This window comes from Odocoileus virginianus, chromosome 28 (assembly GCF_023699985.2).
Source record: "Odocoileus virginianus isolate 20LAN1187 ecotype Illinois chromosome 28, Ovbor_1.2, whole genome shotgun sequence".
Taxonomy (NCBI): Eukaryota; Metazoa; Chordata; class Mammalia; order Artiodactyla; family Cervidae; genus Odocoileus; species Odocoileus virginianus.
This window is the reverse complement of record NC_069701.1, coordinates 33,893,491-33,917,608: the sequence shown is the minus strand read 5'-3', so window position 1 is coordinate 33,917,608 and position 24,118 is coordinate 33,893,491. Positions and strand designations below refer to the sequence as shown.

At 45.7% G+C, this 24,118-nt stretch overlaps 1 protein-coding gene and 1 long non-coding RNA gene across 2 annotated transcripts in view; one reads left to right on the top strand and one right to left on the bottom strand.

The window, feature by feature from the left end:
• The window catches only part of DDB1 (damage specific DNA binding protein 1), a 26,392-nt gene extending 5,959 nt beyond the window's left edge, over positions 1 to 20,433 (top strand). Inside the window, exons 6-27 of the mRNA XM_020916896.2 lie at positions 432 to 529; positions 1,220 to 1,378; positions 1,974 to 2,057; positions 2,625 to 2,741; positions 3,331 to 3,433; positions 6,056 to 6,131; positions 6,220 to 6,328; positions 8,920 to 9,098; positions 9,194 to 9,357; positions 9,467 to 9,574; positions 9,730 to 9,937; positions 10,682 to 10,777; positions 10,882 to 10,993; positions 11,943 to 12,066; positions 12,383 to 12,547; positions 13,256 to 13,350; positions 16,506 to 16,676; positions 16,980 to 17,089; positions 17,345 to 17,514; positions 17,695 to 17,797; positions 18,944 to 19,067; positions 19,648 to 20,433. Of these exons, the coding sequence (XP_020772555.1) occupies positions 432 to 529; positions 1,220 to 1,378; positions 1,974 to 2,057; positions 2,625 to 2,741; positions 3,331 to 3,433; positions 6,056 to 6,131; positions 6,220 to 6,328; positions 8,920 to 9,098; positions 9,194 to 9,357; positions 9,467 to 9,574; positions 9,730 to 9,937; positions 10,682 to 10,777; positions 10,882 to 10,993; positions 11,943 to 12,066; positions 12,383 to 12,547; positions 13,256 to 13,350; positions 16,506 to 16,676; positions 16,980 to 17,089; positions 17,345 to 17,514; positions 17,695 to 17,797; positions 18,944 to 19,067; positions 19,648 to 19,731 (2,759 nt within the window). The 3' untranslated portion in view covers positions 19,732 to 20,433. The remainder of the gene's footprint in view (positions 1 to 431; positions 530 to 1,219; positions 1,379 to 1,973; positions 2,058 to 2,624; positions 2,742 to 3,330; positions 3,434 to 6,055; positions 6,132 to 6,219; positions 6,329 to 8,919; positions 9,099 to 9,193; positions 9,358 to 9,466; positions 9,575 to 9,729; positions 9,938 to 10,681; positions 10,778 to 10,881; positions 10,994 to 11,942; positions 12,067 to 12,382; positions 12,548 to 13,255; positions 13,351 to 16,505; positions 16,677 to 16,979; positions 17,090 to 17,344; positions 17,515 to 17,694; positions 17,798 to 18,943; positions 19,068 to 19,647) is intronic.
• On the bottom strand, positions 20,335 to 24,118 carry LOC139031853 (uncharacterized). Its single transcript, XR_011484365.1, has 2 exons — positions 24,029 to 24,118; positions 20,335 to 21,854 (listed from the first exon to the last, which is right to left on the bottom strand). It is a non-coding gene; the product is annotated as an uncharacterized lncRNA (long non-coding RNA).

The window sequence follows — 24,118 nt, the reverse complement described above, 5'->3', positions numbered from 1 at the left end:
ATGTGTTTTACCCAGTAGAGAAGTTTTAAAACTCTTAAGTGCAAATTGGTTCTTCTATATGGTAACCCTGATAATGGGGGAAGTTAAGCTAAGGAACAAGGGGAAAAAGTAAAAACTTTTGGATCAGACATTTAGAAGAGAAAGGGGCAGAATGCGTATGGAAGAACACTGGGAAGACTTCCCATCCTTCAGACCATGTGAACTTCAAAAGAGTGGCAATGAAAATATTTATCAGGAGTACAGAGTGAGCAGCTTACAATTTCTAAGACAGGAATCTCAGAAAAAGGTTATCGTGTTCCCTGGACTTTGATGTCTAAAATAATGATTATCCTCCAGTTCGCCTCAGAGATAACTGGCTCAGTGCCTGAGTTGCCTCAGGGTTTGGCAGGTTCCAGATGCTGAGCATTCTAATGCTGCCCTCTCTTCTGCAGTCCCTGAGCCCTTTGGAGGCGCCATCATCATTGGACAGGAGTCGATCACATATCACAACGGTGACAAATACCTGGCTATTGCCCCTCCCATCATTAAGGTAAGCAGCATTCTTTTCCTTTCTTTCCTTCTGTTTGTCTCTCCCTCCTTACCCCCAATCCCCCTCAGGGGATTCACAACTGTCACATTATTCACTATGTATATGAGACTGTTGGTCACTGGGAATACAAAGAGAGATTGGCTTGGTTTTGTTAACAAAGAGCTTGCTTGCTAACTAAGGGAGAGAGAATAAAGTTCAAATTATCTTTTCTATTCACTTCTGCAATCTGAAGAAAGGAGAAATTTGGGTAATTTTATTGAATACTAATGTCGTCAGAGTTCAAAACATGTAAAATAATAAAGTGAAAAATACATACAGACTTAAAACATTAGTCATAAAAAAATTCACTTTAAGATACTGAGTCATAAAAATGAAGCCTTGTATGTTTAGTTTTATCTTTTGAGGCTAAATAACAAAGTCTATGGTAGCATAGTCCAGGGAATACTTACAGCTGTTTGCTCTTAGATATTTGTTTTCCAGTAGAATGACATGTGAGTAAACAGTTAAAGTATATTGAGCTCCTTGGAACATTGTCCCCAGAAATAAGGCGCCCCTGTTTTTGGCCACCGTGTGAGCTGAGTGGGTTCCTTGCTCCTGGCGTGACTGGGTTTGGTGAAGGGCGCGGTCGCCCGGGTCCACTGCGCGGTGTGGAAGGCGCTTTCTGTCCGCTGACTGTCTCCCTCTTGGCAGCAAAGCACCATTGTGTGTCACAACCGAGTGGACCCCAATGGCTCTCGCTATCTGCTGGGAGACATGGAAGGACGGCTCTTCATGCTGCTTTTGGAGAAGGAGGAGCAGATGGATGGCACCGTCACCCTCAAGGATCTCCGTGTGGAGCTCCTTGGGGAGGTAGGCCTTGTCCCTGCTCTTTTACATTCTACTAGGTGCCTGGTGACCCCAGATGTGTGGTCTGAAACTGCAACTGGGAATTACATGAGTTGACAACAAATGCTCAGTCCTGCTGTGGGAGTTAGTTTTGGGATGAGTAGATTCTAGAGAATCTCAGTGGGGTGCTACCTCAAGTATCAAAAGAAAGAGAAACAGAAAGATACACTATAGAATTAAAGGTTAATCTAGGACTGATACTGATTTATGGGAGGACATTCTAAAATAGTACTTTAAAAAAAATAGTACTATTAAGAACAACTCAGTGAATTTTAGAGGTCTCTAGCTATTTGGAGCTGTTGGGATTAAAATGGTCATTTAGAGCAGGAATATATATTTAGAGCTGACTATAGGGATGCGATAAGGAAGAGTCACAAACTTCAGGGATTTAGGAACGTTTGTTGAGTGTTACCTGGGGATTTGAAGTGAAGGCTTCTTTTGGGAACCATGGCTGCAGTTGTTGTTTTCCTAGGCACAGGTCTGAGAGATGGATAGGATGGTGTCTGGATCCCTTGTGAAGTACATTCTGATGACTTTCATGCTACTGATTTTCTTTTAGACCTCTATTGCCGAGTGCTTGACGTACCTTGACAATGGTGTTGTGTTTGTCGGTTCTCGCCTTGGTGATTCCCAGCTTGTGAAGGTGAGAAGACATTTTCTTCTTTCTGGCTTCTCTTTTGCAGTCTTCACTGCTTCTTCTTCAAGTTTTTCCCCTGTGTTTGGTGCCACTCAGAGTTTCTTCAGTTCATTCATATCCCTGCTAACACCTTTTTACTTGGTTGATGTAGCATCCTACCTTGATTAGCTCTTTGCCCTAAATGTTCATTCAGCAGTGTGTTAGGTTCTGTGGATACAATGATGAGCAAGATCCAGCTTCTGCCCTCAAATAGATTATAGTCTAATATACTTTATCCCTCTAGAATATAAGAATTTGAGCCTTCTCTGCAGAAAAATGCATGCAAACATTTTACATTAATTTCCAAACTGTTCCTCTGAAATCCATCCATGGGATGCCAGGTTAGAAATCCCTGACTGGTTAGTGGATCACCTGTAGGATACCCATGTCCCTTAGTCAGCATTTCCCATCTGGAAGCATCCAGTAGACACAGGAAGGGCAGACCTAGTAGGGTTGAGTTTCTTTTGGATGATAACTATCTCTCTAGGGAGCATCTGGAGCGTTCTAAGACTAAAATTGTTCTTTCCTTTTTAGCTCAATGTTGACAGCAATGAACAAGGCTCCTATGTAGTGGCCATGGAAACCTTTACCAATTTAGGACCCATTGTGGACATGTGTGTTGTGGACCTGGAGAGGCAGGGGCAGGGACAGGTAAGGGGTCATCCTGGAAAGGGATAGTTGGTATGCCCACTCAACCTGTGTCCTGTGTCTGCTTACCTTGAATGGGGAATGTGCACTGCAGATAAGTTTTGAGAGCCTCACTCACTAATTCCAAAGATGCAAGGATTACTGCCATTTATTGAGTGCCTATCTTGGTCTGCCAGGCACTTTACATACATTATCTCTGATCACCCCAGCACCCTTTTAGATAGGGATTCTTGCCTATTTCAGAAGTGAGGAAACTTAAGGCCATGAAGGATTAAACAACTTGTCCAGTGTCACATAACTACTAAAGGGCAAGTGTGTCTGGCCCCAGATCCTGTGCACTTCCTTCCCAGGAAGGAAACAAGTTTGCTGGGAGTAGTGGTAGGACCCTTTTGCTTCTTGGACTAGAGCGCCCTATCTGCTTGATAAATTTTAGAGACTTTGGCAGTCACCCTCTGCTAATTCTGCATCCTCAAACCTTGCTCCCCAGCAGAAGGTGCTTGGATTTAGGTACACCTTGTTTACTTTCTGAGCATCAGTCCAGTTGCCCCCATCTCTGGAGGGGGTTATTTAGAAACCTTTTCTCTACTTGCAGCTGGTCACTTGCTCTGGGGCATTCAAGGAAGGTTCCTTGCGAATCATCCGGAACGGAATTGGAATCCACGAGCATGCCAGCATTGACTTGCCAGGCATCAAAGGTAGTCTTTCGGTGGACATAGGATGCAAATCTTATTTGAGTGACTTTGGCCTCATTACATGTCATGAGGACGCTTGGGAGGTAGAGGAATGCAAATCAAATGAAGAGAAAAAAAAATTTTAATGCCAAATAAGTGATGGAAGGTTAAATGTATTTAAAGGTTCCAAAGTAAACTTAAGATATTGACCAAAACTGGATAATGGAGTAGAGAAATGGGCAATTTAGTGGAAAATTGAATGTTGTTTACATAAGGGAACTGATAGAATCCCTAAAGAAAGAGGAGACTGAGAATGTCAGAGAATGAGGTATGTAGCCAAGGTAACTTCTAGAACAAAAGTACAAGTCTTCCTAAATTCCAGGAGAACTGTAATGATCAAAAAGATCAGAGAAGGACTACATAGCGAAAGACTTTTTTAATATACAAACAGGAGACATAACCTAAAATAATATGATATAACTCAATGTCAAACATCTGTATGAGTGACTGATACATCAGATATCTGCTATCAGTATATGTGAATAGGCTAAAATGACCTATTATAAGAAGTAGATGATCAGATTGGCTCATAAGGCAAAAATTAATTCAAAGTAGTATATATAACACAACTTAAAAAAGTAATTTAGAATATAAAAAAGTAAGAAGATGAGAACAGCTTAAAAAAAAAACAGGTTTATGAATTAGGAAGAGATCATAAAACTACAAAACCCAAGAGAATGAATTGAATAGCTATAGACAATAAGAACTCATTAAGGTAGATATAAAATAACTGAAATCAATAGCTTTCATGTAAAAACACAGTCAGTTAGAAGGTGTAGTAGAGGAAAAGAGGAAAAAAGAGGAAAAGAGGAAAAAAGAGGAAAAGAGGAAAAATAGCAATAAAAAGATAAAATACCACAGAATAAGTTTAGCAAGAATTGTGCAAAAATGTTTTTAAGAATTGTGCAAAATTTATTTAAGGAAAACTTTAAAATACTCCTAAAGGATTGAAAGGATAGATTTATCAAATAAAAAAGACATGCTAAGGTCTTATAAATTAATATTATAAAGCTTTCTCTCTCTTTGATCTTTATATTAAAATATATTTCAATAAAAAATACCAGTAGGTTTTTTTTTTTTTTTCTTTGACCCGGACAAGTTGAAGTCCAAATGGGAAGCAGAAGATGCAAGGAAAGGTAGGAAAAACTTAAAAAAGAACAATGAGGTGGGTCTAGTCCTACCAGATAATAAAAGATACTGTTAAACCTTAGAAATTGAAAGTGTGGTTTTGGTGCCCAAATAGGCAGGAATCCCATGAGCAAACTCAAATGTCCAGAAATAGACACAGTTGTGTATGGGGCTTTAATGTAGGATAGTGGTGGTATCTCAACTCAGGTAAGGATGATTCTTTTGAATAAACAGTGTTGGGATAACTAGAGTCATTTGAGAAAAGATAAGTTTGGGTCCATACTGTACAATGTGTACCTTGCTAGAATCTATCAAAGATTTAATGTAAAAAATTGAAGCCATGCAAAAGCTTAAAGAAAAAGTTGGTGATTTCCTTTCTAATTTTGGAGTGGGGAAAGTCTTTCAAACTCTTGAGTCAAAAGTACAGAAGCTAAAAGGAGACTGATAAATTCAACCATATAAAAATAAAATACTCTGCTTGGCAGAAACGAAACACTATAAGCTAAGTTAGAAGAAATGGTAAATAAGATGAAAACATTTGTAGTTCATCTTATATACAAAGGTCTGGTCTGTCTAATTGATAAAAACTGATAGACAACCAAATTTCCTGCCCCCAAATTGACAGAGTACATGAATGGACAGATAATAAGCCTAACTTATAATAAGTGCAAATCAAAATAGTCATAGCATTCTTCACCAGTTGCCAAAATCCAAGTGTGACAGTGTCTGTGTTGGTGAGGCTATGAGGAATGGGCATGCTCATTGGCAGTGTCTACTGAAATTATAGCTGATTTACCCTGCAATCCCGGTTCTGGGCATCTGACCCATAGACTTTCATGTACATCAGATGACATAAATACAAGATTATTCATTGTGGTATTGTATATTATGGCAGTATACTGAAAAACCATCCATCGTTGGGAACTTGCTAATAAACTAGTACATCCATAAAATTAAATACTGTGCAAAGGTCAAAAACAAGGAACTGTTTTGTTCTGATAAGGACTCAGACATATATTAGATGAAAAAAACAATGTGTAGACAGTTTGTGAGAGGCTACTGTATTGGCTTGCAATACAGCATTTATCTATTGAAAAGAATTGAAGGGATAAATTATTATTGTTTACTTACTTGGGGGCTAGGTTGGAAGGAGAGGTATAGGGGTGAGACTTCTATGTTAAATATTTAAAAAATAAATTTTGACTTTGAGTCATGGAAATGAATTATCCCATCCAAAATCAAATGAAAAGCTTTGAAATATCAAGCTCAAACAGTTTAAAAAATACCAAACTTCTTCAAAGTCTTGAAGCCAGGGAGGAACAGAGTGGGTATTTCATCTTAGGACTGGACTCCCAAGTTTCTTGCTCTTTTTTTGGAGTTAGGCTGCTCCTTCCTTAGACCGTGTGGAGCCGAGTGTTGGTCCGTGCTGTGCCTCTTAATCTTTGATCTGTGTTCCAGGCCTGTGGCCACTGAGGTCTGATCCCAACCGGGAGACTGATGACACGTTGGTGCTCTCTTTTGTGGGCCAGACAAGGTAAGACGAGTCAGCTCCAAGCGTCCATGTAAAGGTTGCAAGGTGGGGCAGCTGGTCCGGCTAACCCCAGCCTTCCCTTCTGCTGCAGAGTTCTCATGTTAAATGGAGAGGAAGTGGAAGAAACCGAACTGATGGGTTTTGTGGACGATCAGCAGACTTTCTTCTGTGGCAACGTGGCTCATCAACAACTTATCCAGGTAGTAACTGAGGAAAGGGCAGGCCCCATTTATGCATCAGTTTGACCTGGAATGCAGTACAGAGCACCACTGGATTTTAAAAGTCAATTTTTATGGCTCTAAAAGTAATGTAAAAAGGCTTGGGAAAAAAATTGAAATTACCTAATCACCCATTACTGAGAGGAACCTCTTTTTTTTTTAACTTTGGAGTTAGTCCTTTTAGTTTTAATTTTCTTTTGCAAATGTATGTATAGTTGGTCCTTTGTATCTGTGGGTTTTGCATACATGTACTCGACCAACCACAATGAGAAGTATTTGGGGTGGGAATTCCCTGGAGATTCAGTGGTTAGGACGCAATACTTGCACTTCAATCCCTGGTCAGCGGACTAAGATCCTGAAAGCCACTCAGTGTAGCCAAAAAAATAAAAAATTGGGGGGGAAAACCATCAGAAAGTTCAGAAAGCAAAACTTGAATTTGGTTTGCCTCAGCCACTATTTACATATCATTTACATTGTATTCACAGTTATTTACATAGTATTTACATTGTATATTATATTGTATTGTAACTTCCTTTGTGGCTCAGTCGGTAAAGAATCTGCCTGCACTAGCCAGATTCAATCCCTAGATTGGGAAGATCCCCTGGAGAAGGAAATGGCAACCCACTCCAGTATCCTTGCCTGGAAAATCTCTCGGACAGAGGAGCCTGGTGGGCTGCAGTCCATGGGGTCGCAGAGTCGGGCACGACTGAGCAACTAAACGCTACATTGTATTAGGTATTACAGACAATCTAGAGATGACGTAAAGTGCACTAAAGGATGTGAGTAGGTTATAAGCAAATACTGTTCTATCTTATATGAGGGACTTGAACATCTGCGCATGGTATTGACTGGAAATTCTGGAACCAGTCCCCTTCGGGTACTGAGGGATGGCTGTATATTGTATTTATTTACATTTTCTGTTATGGATGGGATTATTGTGTGTGTGTGTGTGTGTGTATTTGGGGGAGCAGGGCGATATTGTTTTACTATAATTGTACTAATTATATCCTGTCATCTGAGACACATTTTTCCACTCATTGTAATAGTAATATATACTTATTTGGAAAATACTGAAAAGCACAAAGAAGAAAAAGATTAGTCATACGCTACCATCCATATATGACTTTTGATAGCACTTCTAGTGTACTGCTTATAACTAGAGCTCTAACTCTGTTCAGATACTTATTTTAACTTTTTCTGTGATAATGGGGATCATATAGCCCTTTGGTACTTGTTCGCCACGAGAGCCTGATTTCTTTGCGCCTCTCAGGACCTGGCAGGCTTAAGTTTGGAGTGGCCATGATGCTCTTGGTTTTTTGCACACCTTCCTCACCTCAGGAGCCGTTCTCCACACTGAGCAGAGTCAGTATTTGCCTATCGTGGCTATAGCACTTGAGGGCCTAAGGGTTACTGAACTGTCTCCATAGTTTTATTCTCTTGGTCTTCCTTTTAGCCAACAGGCAGTGGTGGGTTTAGTTAAAAACCAGAGGGAAGGTCTGTCACTTTGTTGAACAAGTGTGGGAAGTGCCCAGATACTGACTCAATGCTTTGTCAGTGTTTTCTAACTGGGACCTGAATTCTGGCCCCAGCTCACATATCTTGTTATTCAAGGGCCTTCCTCTTTTTTTAATTTTCAGAATTGTGCTGCTTCACTGGTTTTGTAGTTTGTATTGGACCAGACTCTTCACAAACTGATTTCCTATTTTATGCCAGCTCAGTTATTACTAATGATGGGCTTCTTTACCAAATGGAAAGACTAATAACTCTAGGAAGTCTTATGTAATCGCATTGTAGTTCATTAGTATCAGTAATAGCTTGTGGTGTTTTTCTGCATCTCCCATAGTGTTTATAGTTCTAAAGGTCTTTCTTTAAGTAGAAACTCAATTTTGATAAATAAAATATATTGATACATAATACTATTATCAACCTGCTTTTTGTTTTACTTCAGTAATGGAATAAATATAAAAATGCGTTTTAATACAGTTTTGTAGACTTTACTAAAGAATTTTATATGATTTTAATGGTTCATGCATAGTAAAGAACTTGAATATTTTAAATTCTTTTGGCTGTGCTACACAGCTCTCAGGATCTTAGTTCCTTGACCAGGGATTGAACCTGCACCCTCGGCAATGAAAATGCGGACTCCTAACCACTGGACCACCAGGGAATTCCCAGAAATTGGACTTTTTTTTTTAAGACATTTTAGAGATCTGATTTTGGGGTTGAGAAAAACAACTAGACTGGTCATTGCAGGGTCTTCCTCCATTGATAGCTTTCCATAGGGTGCCATTTGTGATACCCAAGCCTTAATCAGAGTGAAACAGGACATGCCTTCTCTTTTTTGGGCTGTAGGCATATGAGCTGTAAGCTGCTTGAAGTCAGTCTTCAAGGATTCAGTTAAAAATGACATCTTCATGTAATCAGTCATTGCGGAACTTGGAAAAATCTATCTACATGGCAGAGGAGGACTTCCATAGCTTATTCTTAGGGTTCCGTGAGGGCGGCATTTACTGCCTTCTCCCTCTGTGTAGACCCCTGCAGGGGCTTGGGGATGTTGCTCTTCTTTTCTCTAGATCACTTCGGCGTCTGTGAGGCTGGTCTCCCAGGAGCCCAAGGCGCTGGTGAGTGAGTGGAAGGAGCCTCAGGGCAAGAACATCAGCGTGGCCTCCTGCAACAGCAGCCAGGTGGTGGTCGCCGTGGGGAGGGCCCTCTACTACCTGCAGATCCACCCGCAGGAGCTCCGGCAGATCAGGTGTGTTTCTGCCTCTGCTCTTGCTGCCCGCCCCTCTTCTCTGGGACTTTCCTGATCCCTGGAGTCCTTTCTCTGCCATATTCTTCTTTGTTCAGCCACACAGAGATGGAACACGAAGTGGCCTGCTTAGACATCACCCCTCTAGGGGACAGCAATGGAATGTCCCCTCTTTGTGCCATTGGCCTCTGGACAGACATCTCAGCCCGAATTGCAAAGCTGCCCTCTTTTGAGCTACTGCACAAAGAGATGCTGGGTGGAGGTATGTTTCTCTTTTTTTGGGGGTGGGGTGTATGTGTTTCTTTTAAGAGCCTGAGTTAGGATCAGAATCAGGATTTGGAACAAGAGCTCAAAGTACCTCTTTTCCACAGAGATCATTCCCCGTTCCATCCTGATGACCACCTTTGAGAGCAGCCACTACCTCCTTTGTGCCTTGGGAGACGGAGCGCTCTTCTATTTTGGACTCAACATTGAGACAGGTGAGACTGCACGTCAGGTGAGGGGTGCTTTGGAGAATCTGGGGTATTGAAGTTGGCAGGGTTCTTAGCTTCAGGGTGCAGCTTTCGAACCTTCACAGTCCAACTCTTTGTCCTGTTTTGTTTCTGTTTTTCTCCTGATGCTCTTCTTTCTGTAGGCCTATTGAGCGACCGTAAGAAGGTGACTCTGGGCACCCAGCCCACAGTATTGAGAACTTTCCGTTCTCTTTCAACCACCAACGTCTTTGCTTGCTCTGACCGCCCCACTGTCATCTATAGCAGCAACCACAAATTGGTCTTCTCCAATGTCAACCTCAAGGAAGTGAACTACATGTGTCCCCTCAATTCAGATGGCTATCCTGACAGGTGAGCCTCTTTTTTCTTTCTTCAGTGAGAGCCAGGACAGAGGGCATCATGACCCTTCCCCTCCAGCCTTTCTCCAGTGACAAAGCCAGTGACTGGCCGAGACGTGTAGAACAGAGATTTGCAGACCTGCAGTAGAAATACCTGGGAAGCCTTTGAAGTGTACTGAATTGTTTTTGAATCTTTCTTAGAGTTTGCTTTGGTAGATCTAGGGTTGGGCTCTAGGTCTGAATCTGTATTTTAGAAAAACCTCTTAGGCAATTCAAGTGCTTGGTCAAGTTTCAGAGTCCCTGATGCAGAGATCATTCATTATGTGTTCCCTTGAAGCAGGTATTCTCAAAGTGGCTCCCTCACTGCAGCCATGGCACTGCTCGGGAACTCTCTGTTAGAAATGTACATTCTCACGCCTCGCCCAGCCGTCTTAGCCTCACAAGCCTCCCAGGTTGTTTTGATGCCAGCGTGGCTTGATAGTTCGAGAATCACTGTTCTATATCCAAATGCTGTACTTCAGTGTTAAACAGATAGCTGTTAAAATCTCAGCCTAGGCCCAACCAGACCAATTAAATAGAACTTGAGGGGTGGGACTGGTCTCCAGGTGTATTTTAACAGAGAGTGGTAGTTGAGAACCACTGCCCTGGAGTAAACTAGTGTAACTCTGCCTCGTTTTTCTTCCGCTCATGGAGCTCCCTCATAGAATCCTTTCCTTCCTTGGGTGTGTTCAATCTAAACCCAGAACCTTCTTTCCAGCCTGGCACTGGCCAACAACAGCACCCTCACAATTGGCACGATCGACGAGATCCAGAAGTTGCACATTCGGACGGTCCCCCTCTATGAATCGCCCAGGTGAGGGGCAGGGTAGAGGAGCTTCGGGGGAGGGGCCCTGGGGGTTGGCGAGTAGCGCTTCAGCCTTTTCCTGAGGGACCTGTTGTTCCATACTTGTTTTGCAGGAAGATCTGCTATCAGGAGGTGTCCCAGTGCTTCGGGGTCCTCTCCAGCCGCATCGAAGTTCAGGACACGAGTGGGGGCACAACTGCTCTGAGGCCCAGTGCCAGCACCCAGGTGAGGGCACGGGCCGAAGAAGAGTAGTGTGAGCAGCGGCAGGCTGCTCAGAAGGGGTCAGACAGTAGATGCTTTGGCTTTGTAGCTCACGTGATCTCCTCAGCCATTACAAAGGCGTCTGTAGACAGCAGATGGGCGTAGCTGGGCTCCAGTAAAACTTTAAAAAAATAAGCAGTGAGCTGGATTGGCCACCTCCTTAGAGACTTGAGAAGAACTTTGAATAAGTGTGGCCTCAGTGATTTTGCTACTTGGTAACCCTTGCCTGATGAATAATTCCTTTTCTCTTAGCATCATTTTGGGTACTTTGTGTCAGGTATGGGGAACAGTGTCATACCTTACGTAAGACCATGGGACTTGGAGTCTGACAGAACTGGCTCCAGGGTTCATTGCTTGCTGTGTGAACTTGGGCAGCTTCAGTTTTCTCATCTGCAAAATGATAATGGACCGTCTAGAGCCGCACATCACAGACCCAGTGGAGATATTAGCCAGTTGTTTTATTCCATGTATTTTCTGCCTTTCTTGCTTGCAGACATCCATGGTCTGACTTCTTCCCTTAATCCAGAGTAGGTCTTTATGTATTCTTTTTATTTGCAGTGGTTTCCTGCTCTTCCCATTGAGAGAGGTAGAAGCCTGTCACTTTATTAGGTCGCCTGGGTTTCTTGTTAGCTTTCTTGATTGACTTAGCATCACTGTTTTAGTGCTGTTAAATGCCCTTAGATTCTGGCAGTGTTTTGGACTGCTGTGTCAATTCCATATGGAGTTTGGATCCTTAGCCTCAGTCCCTGTGTCCTCTCTGAAGCCTTTTGCACTTGGGCTCTGTGCAGGCGGCCAGCCTCAGGTTTTTCGTGTTCAAACTCTTGCTCTGTTCTCTGATCCTGTCTGATGGTCACACTGCTGTCCCAGCACCCGTTCTTTTGAGAGGGGTGATGTGTGTTCTCTCTGTTCCCAGGCCCTGTCCAGCAGCGTCAGCTCCAGCAAGTTGTTCTCCAGCAGCACAGCCCCTCACGAGACCTCCTTTGGAGAAGAGGTGGAGGTGCATAACCTCCTTATCATTGACCAGCACACCTTTGAAGGTGCAAATGAGCTCTTTCTATCACGCTGTACCTGCGTCCTCCTTAAGCCGGGCTCTTCTGGCTCTGCTGTATTCCAGGTTTGATAGACACTGGCGGACTATCCTAGGAGGAGAAAGGGCTGGGGCCTCAGAGTAGGCTGTGAGTTCGGAGTACTGGGCCTCCTCACCTCAGAGTAGGCTGGCCAGGAGATAGGACTAGCAGGAGGCAGACGCCTTCCGTACTGTGCTCCAGGCTGAGTTGTGGACCTCACAGAAGCGCAGAAGCACACATGCGTGGGGGTCGTCAGTCAGTCACCTCTCTACTATTCTTCCTCTAGTGCTTCATGCCCACCAGTTTCTGCAGAATGAGTATGCCCTCAGCCTGGTCTCCTGCAAGTTGGGCAAAGACCCCAACACGTACTTCATCGTGGGCACGGCCATGGTGTACCCGGAAGAGGCAGAGCCCAAGCAGGGCCGTATTGTGGTCTTTCAGTACTCAGATGGTAAGTGGACACCATCGCTGGCTTTTGAGAACTTTGAAAACTGGGAAAGGAAGCAGACAGACAGTTTTAGCTTTCAGCCTTAGTTATGCAGAAGAACTTGGATTAATTGCAGTGACACGAGATTCAAGATATTTCTCTCTAAGCTCTTGATGGTCTGAATGAGTTTTGGAGTATGTGAGCAGCGGCACAAATAAAATCTACCCTTTTTTTCTTCCTTTTTTACTCTTTGAAAGGAAGAGAAAGGGAGAGGCGACCAGAGTGAGAGTTAGGAGTTCTGGTAGGACTCCGTGGTGTTTTCCACTCGGCTGCTCAGCCTTTTAGGCCCTCTTCCCAGCATCAGCACTTGGTGTTCGTTTCTCTATCTTTTCTCATCTCCCCTACCCATGATGGCTCTGAAGACTAGCTGTCAGCCCCAAAATCTCAGGTTAGATGGCTGAGGTGGAGTCTGGTCTCCATCTTGAGGGGAAGATCGGAGTCCCAGGTGGGAGGCAGAACCTGAGCGCTCTCTGGGATCGCTGCATGTTATGTGGGGGCCCACACTTCTAGAGGTGGTTAGCCCCGGTATATATGGATTCTATATTCTCTGCTTTGAAATGAGGGGTTTGGGGGGGCAGGAATTACAGCCCGGGGGGGGGAAGCACAGGATTCTTCTGACTTGTTAAAGTGTGGGCTCATGAAGGAGACTGAAGGGTATCTTTTTTCCCCCAGGAAAACTACAGACTGTGGCTGAGAAGGAGGTGAAGGGGGCCGTGTACTCCATGGTGGAGTTTAACGGGAAGCTGTTAGCCAGCATCAACAGCACGGTGAGTGCTCCCTCTGGCCTCCGGCCTCACCTCTGTCCACAGAGCGCGTTCCCCTTGTATTTTCTGAACTGCCTGTGTGTTGCAATTTTAAGGGTAACAGTGTAGCGAGGATGGAGGATGGAGCTGGGAATATGGAGAGCTGGGGTTGGACCAGACACCAGATTTGGTTCTGTGAAGCCCTGTATGTATTGTTCTGAGTGTTGTGGGAATTGAGAAGAGGGTAAGAACTGTGGTCCCTGCACTCAGAATGTGTCATGGCAAGAGAATATTTCATCTGTGTGGGACAGAATGAGCCAAACTGCATTCATCATGAGTAAATCCCTGAAATACTAGGCCTGTGATATTCTCCACTTTTCTTCTGGTGTGATCCCACCTCCTCCCTTGCCAAAAAGAAAAAAAGTTACACAGTCACACCGATTTGGGACCTGCTGTATCCTGTATCTTCCACTTAGAAGCTTCTCGGTGCATTGTAGCATATGAAAGATTCTGAGAAGATCAAGAGTAGAGAAGCATTGCTTAAATACTTCTTTTTTTTTTCCAAAGAAAAAGCAGCTTTATTTTTAGGCTGTGCTTTGCGGCATGTGGGATCTTAATTCCTAGACCAGGTATCTCGCCTGCAGTGGAAGCACAGAGCCTTAACCACTAGAGCAGCAGGGAAGTCCCCTTAAATACTTTAACTTGATATTCATTCGGGAAGTGCTCACTGAGCATTTGAAGTATACCAGGCACTGTTTTGGTAGTTGGGATGTAGCAGTAGATGAAATGGACAAAGAGCTAGCCTCCTGGGGCCTGTGAGCAAATAGAATATATACGTGTATGTATGATGAGAAGTACCTTGTGAAAAATAAAAATGGGATAAGAAGCTGACAAAGTACCAGCGCGAGCATGGAGATGGCGCTGTTTTGTCATGTGGTCAGGAAGGTTCACACGGTGGCTTTTGGGCATATTTCTGAGGGAAAGGAGGAAGCCAGCCATGCCTTGATCTGGGAGAAGACAAGTGCCAGGAGTCCACGGCCGGCCGGTGCCCAGGGTGGGAAGGCAGTGCTGGGTGCTGGGAAATAAGTTGGAGAGGCAGCTGGGAGCTAGCACGTGTGGAACCAGATAGGCTGTGTGCTTTAGGTTTGTAAGGACTTTGGGTTTTACTCTGAGGGGATGGGAACCTCTAGAGGGTTCAAGCAAATGCATGACATGACTATAGTTTTTTTTATATATATATATATATAAACTTATATAAATTTTATATATATATATAAATTATATATATATATATCTTATATATATATATATATATATAAAAGGTATTGGTTTACTTATTAGGCTGTGTCCAGTCTTAGTTGTGGCACACAGGACTTTTGTTGTAGGTGCAGGCTTTCTAGTTGTGGTATAGGGGGGTTTAGTTGCCCTACGGCATGTGGGATCTTAGTTTCCCACCAGGGATTGAGCTCATGTCCCCAGCATTGGGGGGCGGATTCTTTTCCTTTTTAAATTTATTTATTTTTAATTGAAGGATAATTGCTCTACAATGTTGTGTTGGTTTCTGCCATATGGAAAGTGGATTCTTAACCACTGGACCATCAGAGAAGTCCCTGTAGTTATATTTTGAAAAGCTCACTGCACATCTTGGAGAAGGTGGTAGAGAAGACCAGGGGTAGAAGCAGTGATATCAGCTCAGAGGCTCTGGTGATGATCCAGAGAGCAATGGATGGTGCTGGGAGCAGTGTGCTAATAGAGGAGGTGAAGAATAGTCAGATTCCACAGATGTTAGTATCGAGGGACTCTAATGAGGGATTGGAGATGAGTCCTGAGAAGGGAATAAGGGTCAAGAGTTCGGCCTGAGTGACAGATAGTGTTGCTCTGTACTGATGGAGGAAGACTGAGTGGAGCAGGTTTGGAGAGTAAAGGAAAACTATCTTTACTCACAACACTTCTGCCAGCATGTATGAGGAGTTTTTATCCCTATGACAATCAGTTTTCCAACTGGGGGTGCTATAATTTACTTGAATTCTGACTTTTAACTACCCAGAGTTGGAGTCAGATGTCACAGGTTCAAGGGCTTGGTCCCACAAGACTGTCTTTATTTAAACCCCCGGCCCAAGTAGTGTTATTCAAACTTCTGTCTGACTTGCTACTAAGTTAGGGGTTCCCACAGTCTCCTACCACCCTTAGGTTTCATAATTTGCTGGAAGGGCTCACGGGACTCAGAATGTTTACTTGCATTTGCCGCTTCTTTACCCCACTCTTGGAAGTCTGGAAGCCCAGCCCAACTGGGCTTATCCCAATCTGTGGTGTTCTGGGCTCACTTGACCCAGAACAGGAGGTGTGGTAGCCATTGTGATTATTACAAGTGAGCCTTGGAGTGTACACCTGTGGAGCTAAGGTTCTTTGGACACATCTTGAGAAATCATGGCTTAATATATTCTTCCCAGGAGTGTCTGTCTGTGCAGAGGTGAGGGTGGGGCTGCCTGGACCCTGCAGGATCTGCTGGGACTGGGCTGTGCCGAGCATCTGTTCATCTGTCTGTTGATTGTAAAGCATCTTTGTTATTTTGGAAATATGGTCATAACTGAAGAAACACTGCAGTGAAGAAAACAAGGGTATTTTTTTCCCCTTTGGGTAGAGTGGTGGCCACAGACTCTAGTTCTTTAGAGTAAGTTTCTGTTGGACTTTTCTATTCTATTTTCTTTGCTCACTGGATGTACATCAGAAGGTGCCAGGGATGTATGTATTTTGAGAAGGGTTCAGAAAGGGCAGTTTGTTGGGAGGTGATCTTGTTTCTTTCTGATCAGGAAACTGGAAATGGATCTTCTCTTTCTAGAGATATTTCTGTAGACAGTTAACCAGACTTCAGTCATAAAACCATCTCTTGTCATTTCTATAGTGTTACTTGCATTACTGTTTACTTAGTATTTTTCTTTATCCTGACTTATTATTTTTTTTAATATAAAGGAAGACTTTGTAGTATTAAGTTTCACGTACTCACTCTGTTTTCATCTTTCATGAATGTATAATAATTACAAATGCTCACCCAAGTTCTACAGCAAACCATTTCACACCCCACACTGCATTTGGGTAAGTGGTGTAGCAGATGGAGGACTGAGGTTGGTGCAGGCCCGGGGCTGAGAGAAATGCACTCCCCCCCCCCCCCCCCCCGCCAGGTGCGGCTCTATGAGTGGACGACGGAGAAGGAGCTCCGCACCGAGTGCAATCACTACAACAACATCATGGCGCTCTACCTGAAGACCAAGGGCGACTTCATCCTGGTGGGCGACCTGATGCGCTCTGTGCTCCTGCTGGCCTACAAGCCCATGGAGGGCAACTTCGAAGAGGTAGCTGGGGTGTGGGCAGTCGGCTTGCTTAAGCTGGTGGTGAGGGGTGATGAAGCCCAGTGTGGGCAGAAACGTCATCCCTGGAGCACACATTGTGCATCTGTTCAGTCATTTTAGAGAGCCCCAACTTGAACTCTGAGTAGGCCCCGTTTCAGGACCGTGTTCGCCAGACAAAGGGGAGGCTCTCTCTAGAGGGGCGGTTGTTAAACACAGGGTAGGGCAGGCACTTGGCCAAGTCCCAGCACTGGCTTGCATGCAAACTGCTGATTGTATTTCCCCTCTTGTATTTTTGTCTTTTTTAAGATTGCTCGAGACTTTAACCCCAACTGGATGAGTGCTGTGGAAATCTTGGATGATGACAATTTCCTGGGGGCTGAAAATGCCTTTAACTTGTTCGTGTGTCAGAAGGATAGGTGAGTGGCCAGCTGTGGGCGCGGCCTGTGGTAGGTGAGGACACAGGGCCCTCACAGGCTCGGGTGTGCCTCTTCACAGGGGTAGAGGGCATTCGTGAGAGAATCAGGCTGCAGAGATGAGCCTCTTCCGGCCCTCTCCTCCGCTGTGGAGTAGGTGGGCCCACCAGGGAGTCTGTCCATCACTGCACGTGGTCCTTGGGGCCCCATCTGGGGGGACAGGAGGTCTGGGTCGTGAGTGTCTCGCACCCCTTACAGCGCTGCCACCACGGACGAGGAGCGGCAACACCTCCAGGAGGTTGGGCTCTTCCACTTGGGCGAGTTTGTCAACGTCTTTTGTCACGGCTCTCTGGTTATGCAGAACCTGGGCGAGACCTCCACCCCCACACAGGGCTCGGTGCTCTTTGGCACGGTCAACGGCATGATTGGTAAGGGTGACCCCGTGGGGCGTGCTCCCACACAGCCCTCCTTCCTAGGGACAGGGAGAACAGGGTTTCAAGAGTCTGTGGCTGGCTCGTCTGTCCTCCTGCCTGGGCTCCCCTTGGCAGGCAGTGCTCGCTGTGGACTTTGGAGCACCCTGTAGCTTTCGGCTCCCTTTGCTTCCTTAGGCCTGGTGACCTCACTGTCAGAGAGCTGGTACAACCTCTTGTTGGACATGCAGAATCGACTCAATAAAGTCATCAAAAGTGTGGGCAAGATTGAGCACTCCTTATATCCTTCTCAGAGTTGTCCCCTTGCTCAAAAACATGGCCTGGCCCAGGCAGAGAGCACTGGAAATTTGTCCCTCTAGAAAATGTCTTGACTAGGCTCTGGTGGGAAACAGGCTACATAAAAACTTCTCATGGAAAATTTCAAGCACACAATAGTGGAGAGAATCGTATCAGTATAATGAACCCCCATGCACTTATCGCCCAGTTTTATTGGTTCATCTTGAAAATGTATGTTAGTATTCATGCAGCGTGTTTGCTTCTGACCTTTCTGGCATTGCATGTCAGACATAAATGTAGATCACAACTTAGAACATCCTTTCAGAGATCTTGTTGGGGGCAGCAGTGTTTGAGGACCCTTGCTAGAGAGGCTAAATGGAAAAGGAGGGGAAGAGCAGAGAAGCTGTACATTCCAGATGCCCAAGGATCAGCCCCCTGGACACTGAGGATCCAAGTACTGCTGGAAGTTTGTTTCTTATGGGAGAGGGACGAGGAGCTTTCGAGACTCTGGAGGGGATTCTGCTGAGAGTCTGTTGTAAGGCAGGATGAACCAGCTCTCGCCAAGGAAGGAGGAGGTAGGCTGACATGTTGGATGTTTTGCTAACCCGCAGGACTTTAGGCACATCTCTTGTTTCACTGAGCCTCAGTTTATTAATCTGTGAAGGCTAGGCTTAAAGAGCAGTTCTTCCTAGGCAAGCATCCAGTTCACATGGAGCACTTGTTAAAAAAAAAAACATCTATACATGTCCATGCTCTGAACTAAGAGTCATCTGTATTCTGTTTTTTAAATTTTTATTTTTAATTTTTTAATTGTTCTGATCTTGCCGTGTGGCTTGCAGGATCTTAGTTCCTTGATCAGGCATTGAAAGCCCAGACTCCTAACCACTGGGCTGCAGAAAATCCCTGTAATTTTTAAAATTTTATTTTGATGATTATTCCAGTTGAGAGGATAATTGGATTAGGTAATGGTTTATAGGTCTTTGAAATTACAAAGTTGCAAAACTGTCCAAACAGCTGTGATTTTTAGTTTTCTGTTCTCCTCCTGATGATTGCTTCAGACTGTGGTCTTGTGCACAGAGGTGGGGATGACTTCGGAGAGGGTATTTATTATTTCCAAATGATCGGCACATTCCTTAACTCACCTGTCCACCTGGAGATCCTTTCATACTGAACGAAAGACAGAACCAGCCACTGGTTTCATCGATGGCGACTTGATTGAGAGTTTCCTGGATATCAGCCGGCCTAAGATGCAGGAAGTTGTGGCAAACCTACAGGTGAGCTGTGCCGTTGTGCAGGGTGCAGCCCCGGGGCCACTGACTCAAATCCATTGCAGGGCCAGGCACGCCAGGAGGCCTCCCCTCCATGTGCCAAGAGCCCTTTTTAAGTTTTCTTCTACCCACATGGGAAGGTAGTGTCCGAGGGCAAGGAGATAAGGCTAAGGCTCGGGGGTTCCCCCACCAGGCACCAAGCACTATAACTTTAGCAACAAGGACACCTTTGGGCATGTCTGGGATCCCTGGCAAATCCTTAGGAAAGGGGGCAGGGCCAGGATTCTGCAGGGAAGAGGAGTTTCCATGGTGCTGGAGTTTGGTGTGTTGCCCACTGGAGGTGGTGCCTCTGGGGAACAGCCAGGTGGAGGTGGATGTATATACTGGGTGGCAGCCTCTGGGCAGCTTTGCTGCCAGCCGACCCTGCTCACCTGGACCCCCACGGAGAAGCACGGTCTTCTGATAAGTCCTTGCTCCTGCCACGGCAGTGTGGTGCAGGGTACCGTTGTTGTGGTCCCCTTCCCCAGGGAGGGAGAGCCTGCTTTCAGCCCTCACAGCCTCCCTTCCTCCCCTCTCCTCGTTGCAGTATGATGATGGCAGCGGGATGAAGCGAGAGGCCACTGCGGATGACCTGATCAAGGTGGTGGAGGAGTTAACTCGGATCCATTAGCCAAGCAGGGATCCCTTCCCAGACCCTCTCTGAAGGCTTTGCCCTCCTGCTCTCCTCCTCCCTGCCACTGTCTCTCAGCCATGGGAAACCTGTCCCTAAGCCCCAGAAACCACAGCCTACCTGAGTGGAAATGGGGATTTCGTAGAACGAAAACCAGTTCACTGGAGACCTGGGCAAGGGCTGAAGGTGAAATATTTTCTCCCTGGATTTTTACCAGTCTCACATGATTCCAGCCATCACCTTGGGCCACCAAGCCTGGATTGGTGCAGCCAGTTGTCCTCCAGGGAGCAGTTTTGCAGCTCTTTGGCTGAAAGGAAGCTCTGTGTGTGTGTGTGTGTGCGTGTGTGTGTGTGTGTGTGTGTGTCCCACACTCATGCATCGTCCTCACTATCTTTTTATTTAGGTTTGGGGTCGGGGAGGGTTGTGGGTAGGGGGGAGGTGGGGTGGGAAGTGTTCGTTGTCTTTGAGGTGAGAGCTTCCTTCGCTTTCTTCTGTTGCCTCTGAGAGCTTTGTGTCTGGAGGGCTGACCACCAGGCCATGGGTTGCCTGAGGGTAGTAAGACCTGCAGATGGTGGATGATTTCCAAGCCACAGCCTTTTTGTCTCTGGGGAACTGCCTTCTTCAGCGGGAAGGAGGTGGGGGGACGTGAACTGGTGGTTAGTTTCTTGAGTTTTACCAAATAAAGTAGAGTCTAAGAAGAAAGATGCGTTTGTTTCTGCTCTTCTTTCCCCGTCTGGCTCTCCAGCATCCCAGGCGCTCTGTGCCCAGGGTACTGCAGGCGCCGTTCTCTCCTTCACAGCCACTGCAGCGGCCCCTCGTCCTGGCTGCTGGAACACTCCTTTCAGGTAGAGAAGTGTCCTCTGTACCCCTCCTTTGTCATGTGGTGGGATCCCAGGGATGAAGGGAGTCAGGTTTTTGAAATTCAGCTGTCTTGGGTTGCCTTTGACTCCAGTCATCCTTCTATTCCCAGTGGCCTGTGTTAGTAATGCTGCTTGGGCTGCCTCTCCTGACGTCATTTTACAGCCAGCTGTACGTGCAGCATTCAGCCAACTAGCCCCCTAGGCACTGCTCCTCACACTCCTCCCAGCTTCCTGTTGCCACATGCCCTTCAGATTCAGATTTTATTTCCTCTGGTTTCATTGAGTAAACCATGGGTGTCTTAGGTTTGAAAATACAGGAGTAGGGCACATTTGGGGTTCACCCTTCTGTTCAGCAAACAGCCGGTCTTCTTTCAGCCCAGTGGGTCAGAGTGTCCGGGCCCAGTTTCCACCAGTGATCCAGTGGGAATAAAGGCTGCTCTGTCCCAACAGTGGAGCGGGGTTGATCCCAGGCATATTGGCTGGCTCCTTTAAGACCAGCCTTTGATACGATGTCAGGAAAATTGTGGTTTCAAGTTCAAACTGTGGTTTTGGGAGATTCTAGCTTAAAAGGAAAAGAGCAAGGAAGCATCTCTGCTTTGGGGGTCTTCAGGAGTAAGTTTCCTTCCCTGAAGGCATTCCTTGAGTTTCATTACCGTTCTTTTACCCTTACTCTCCTGGGGTTTCTGAGGGTGGAGGATAAGGGTCTTAAGGGAAAAAATAATCATCTCTCAAAACCCACAGTTTGAACTTGAAACTCAACACTGTGATTTGAATTTTTCAAGTCATGGTTTGAATTGAAAAGTCCTGCCCCCATGCCAGAGACCAGCTTTAATAAGGCAGGCATGCAAAGGCCTCCAGATTGTGATTATTTAAAGAATTTAATCCTAGATGGGAGAAAAACAGAATGTGGCGGGGTTATTATTCTGGTGCTTCTCAGTGGTTGGACCTGTAGCTGCGGAGACCTGCCACGTTCAGGAGAAGGTTATTACTTAGCGGTAGCTTCAGTCTTGACTTTGGAAACCGGAGTGCGTGCAGCTTTTTGTTTCCTATGATCTGGGGTATATTCACTCCGGATTGAATTTCAGCAGTCCTTTGGAAACTGACATCCTGCTGCCACACTCCCACATCCCCTCTTAAAACCATTAATCACCTCTCCCGGGGTGAAAGGTTGCCTTTGGAGCTTTGCTGCAGCCAGCTGGAATGGCTCCTCTCCATGTAGGCGCTGATGAGCTCGCCTCACTCCCGGCCTCTGCACGAACGGACCTTTGGGAGAATAATAGAAACACTGACTCATCACATGACCATTTGGAAGGGTCACAAGCCAGAGGCCTCCTTTCTACAGCCAACAACAACTTGAATCCTCCACCCTCGGTGGAGGGTCCCTTTTGTTACTGAGCAGCCACAAGCCACAGAACTGGGGAAGAAATACTGAGGAACCGGATGGGCCTGAACTTGTCCTTGAGGATGGATGATTTTAAGTGAGCAGCTCTCCAGGTCCAAAGTTTGAGAACCCTTGAGGTCACACAAACCAAAACACAAAACAAACAGAAAATAGTGAAAACCAAACTGAAGAAGTGAACTTGGTATGACGAGCAAGGTGAATGCCATAAGGTCAAAGAAACAGGAAATGAAAGAAATGTCAGGGGCGATTTAGAAAGTTGTTTCTTACAAAATTCACCGGTAGGAATTTACAGATTTAAATATCCTGGGCTTCTCCTGTTGAGGGTACGTAAGGATTTTCTTTACACACAAAGTTACATCTCAGTCACTGTGGCTGCCCACTGACCCAAGTCTGCCAGACTTACAGGGTGAGATGGAGGGGCTGGACTCCGTAAAGTGGTCAAGTTCAGAAAGGAGGTAGCTGAGGTGTACTGGAGCATGGGAGAAGATGGCATGAAGGGTGACAGGTGTATAAAAACTGTCCTGTGCAAATGTGTTGAGAATTTGTGGGTAGCTTCTAGATCCAGGAAGACAGAGCACCTATTTGACACTGATGGTGGTCTAGATAGGAATGATAAGGACGGTGGTGTGATAGATTTTGCAGGCTCGAATGAGGGAAGAGTTTTCTGTTTATCCCTATTTAATAATTCAGGGCTATGGGATTCCCCTGGTGGTCCGGTGGCTAAGACTCCATACCCCCAAAGTAGGGAGCCCGGGTTCCATCCCTGGTCAGGGAACTAGATCCCACACGCCACAACTAAGACACAGCGCAGCCAAATAAATATTTTTTAAAGAATGATTTCAGGGCTAGATTTCTGACTATGTGGCCACTGACAGTGGGCATCGAAGCACTCTGTGAGTGGTGATGAGGAATGCAGTCTGAATGACAGGAGGAAGTGCATCTTTGGATGTTTAACATAAAGGAAAGATGCCCTAAGATTCTGAGGGTCCTCAGGACTCAGAAAGGACATAAATATGGAAGTGGCATTCATCTTCCAATAGAGTACTTTGGCAACCTATTAGCTGAAAACGTGTTGCTCAGATGGGTCAAACTAACACGACGAGCTTATTTAGTCACTTAAGTCATGTCCAACTCTTCTGTGACTCCATGGACTGTATCCTGGTTCCTCTGTTCACAGAATATCCCAGGCAGGAATACTGGACTGGGTTGCCATTTCCTTCTCCAGCAAGGTGAGGTAACCACCCTAAATTGAACATCTGCAAAAACTCAGCCACACAGGTTCAGGTAAGGAGATCAGCTTAGCAGTTTGTGTTCAATAACAACAAAAAGACATGACAACAAAGAGCACCGGAGGCTTCCCTTTACTGTAAATCTTATGTAAGGAACTGACAGCATCATTGGCTTGTCAAAAAGGCCAAGTAATATCAGGCTGTGTTAATAGAAGTATGGCATCTGGAAGGGAGGAGGCAAGAATCCAGACCACTGTTGGCACCGTGTTCATTTGTGGCCACCAATGTTAAGGACCTTAGTGACAGGCTGAGGTCGCCAGTGGAAGGGCTACTGCACAGGCAGAACCAAAGGCACGGGGGTTATTTAGCTGGGAAGGAAAAACACTTGCCAACAAATGGAATTACTCAAAATCGGATTGGGCTGCCTTCTGATAGGTACTGAGACCTTCATCCCTGCAAGTGTGTAAGTAAAAGCTGGACTGATTGGGTCTGGGTGGTGAGGGGAGGTTCCTGCCCAAAGCAGAAGGTAGAATTTAGTCAGCCTTTCAGCTTTCTCCCAGCTGGATAATTCTGATTTACGTCCACCACCTGCTCACCACCTCCCTGCCTTACCATCTCTGACTGGCCTGGGGCAGCTGCTGAAGGGGACAAGAGGAGTCTGTGGGTTCAAGAGTCGCTAGCGCCCCCAACCAGGGAGCAGGGGAACCCACTGACCGGCGCACCCAGGGAGGGTTAGGGTGCAGACCTGCTGGTAGGCTGGGGGCTAGCCTAAAAGTGCCCAGCAGCGAAAGGACCCAGCGTCCCACCTTCTCGTACAACACAGGTATCTCGGGCTCCATCGCGACCAGCAGTTCCCAGGGCGCGGAGCCTCCAGTCTTGTTCCCGGAGTCTCTTTC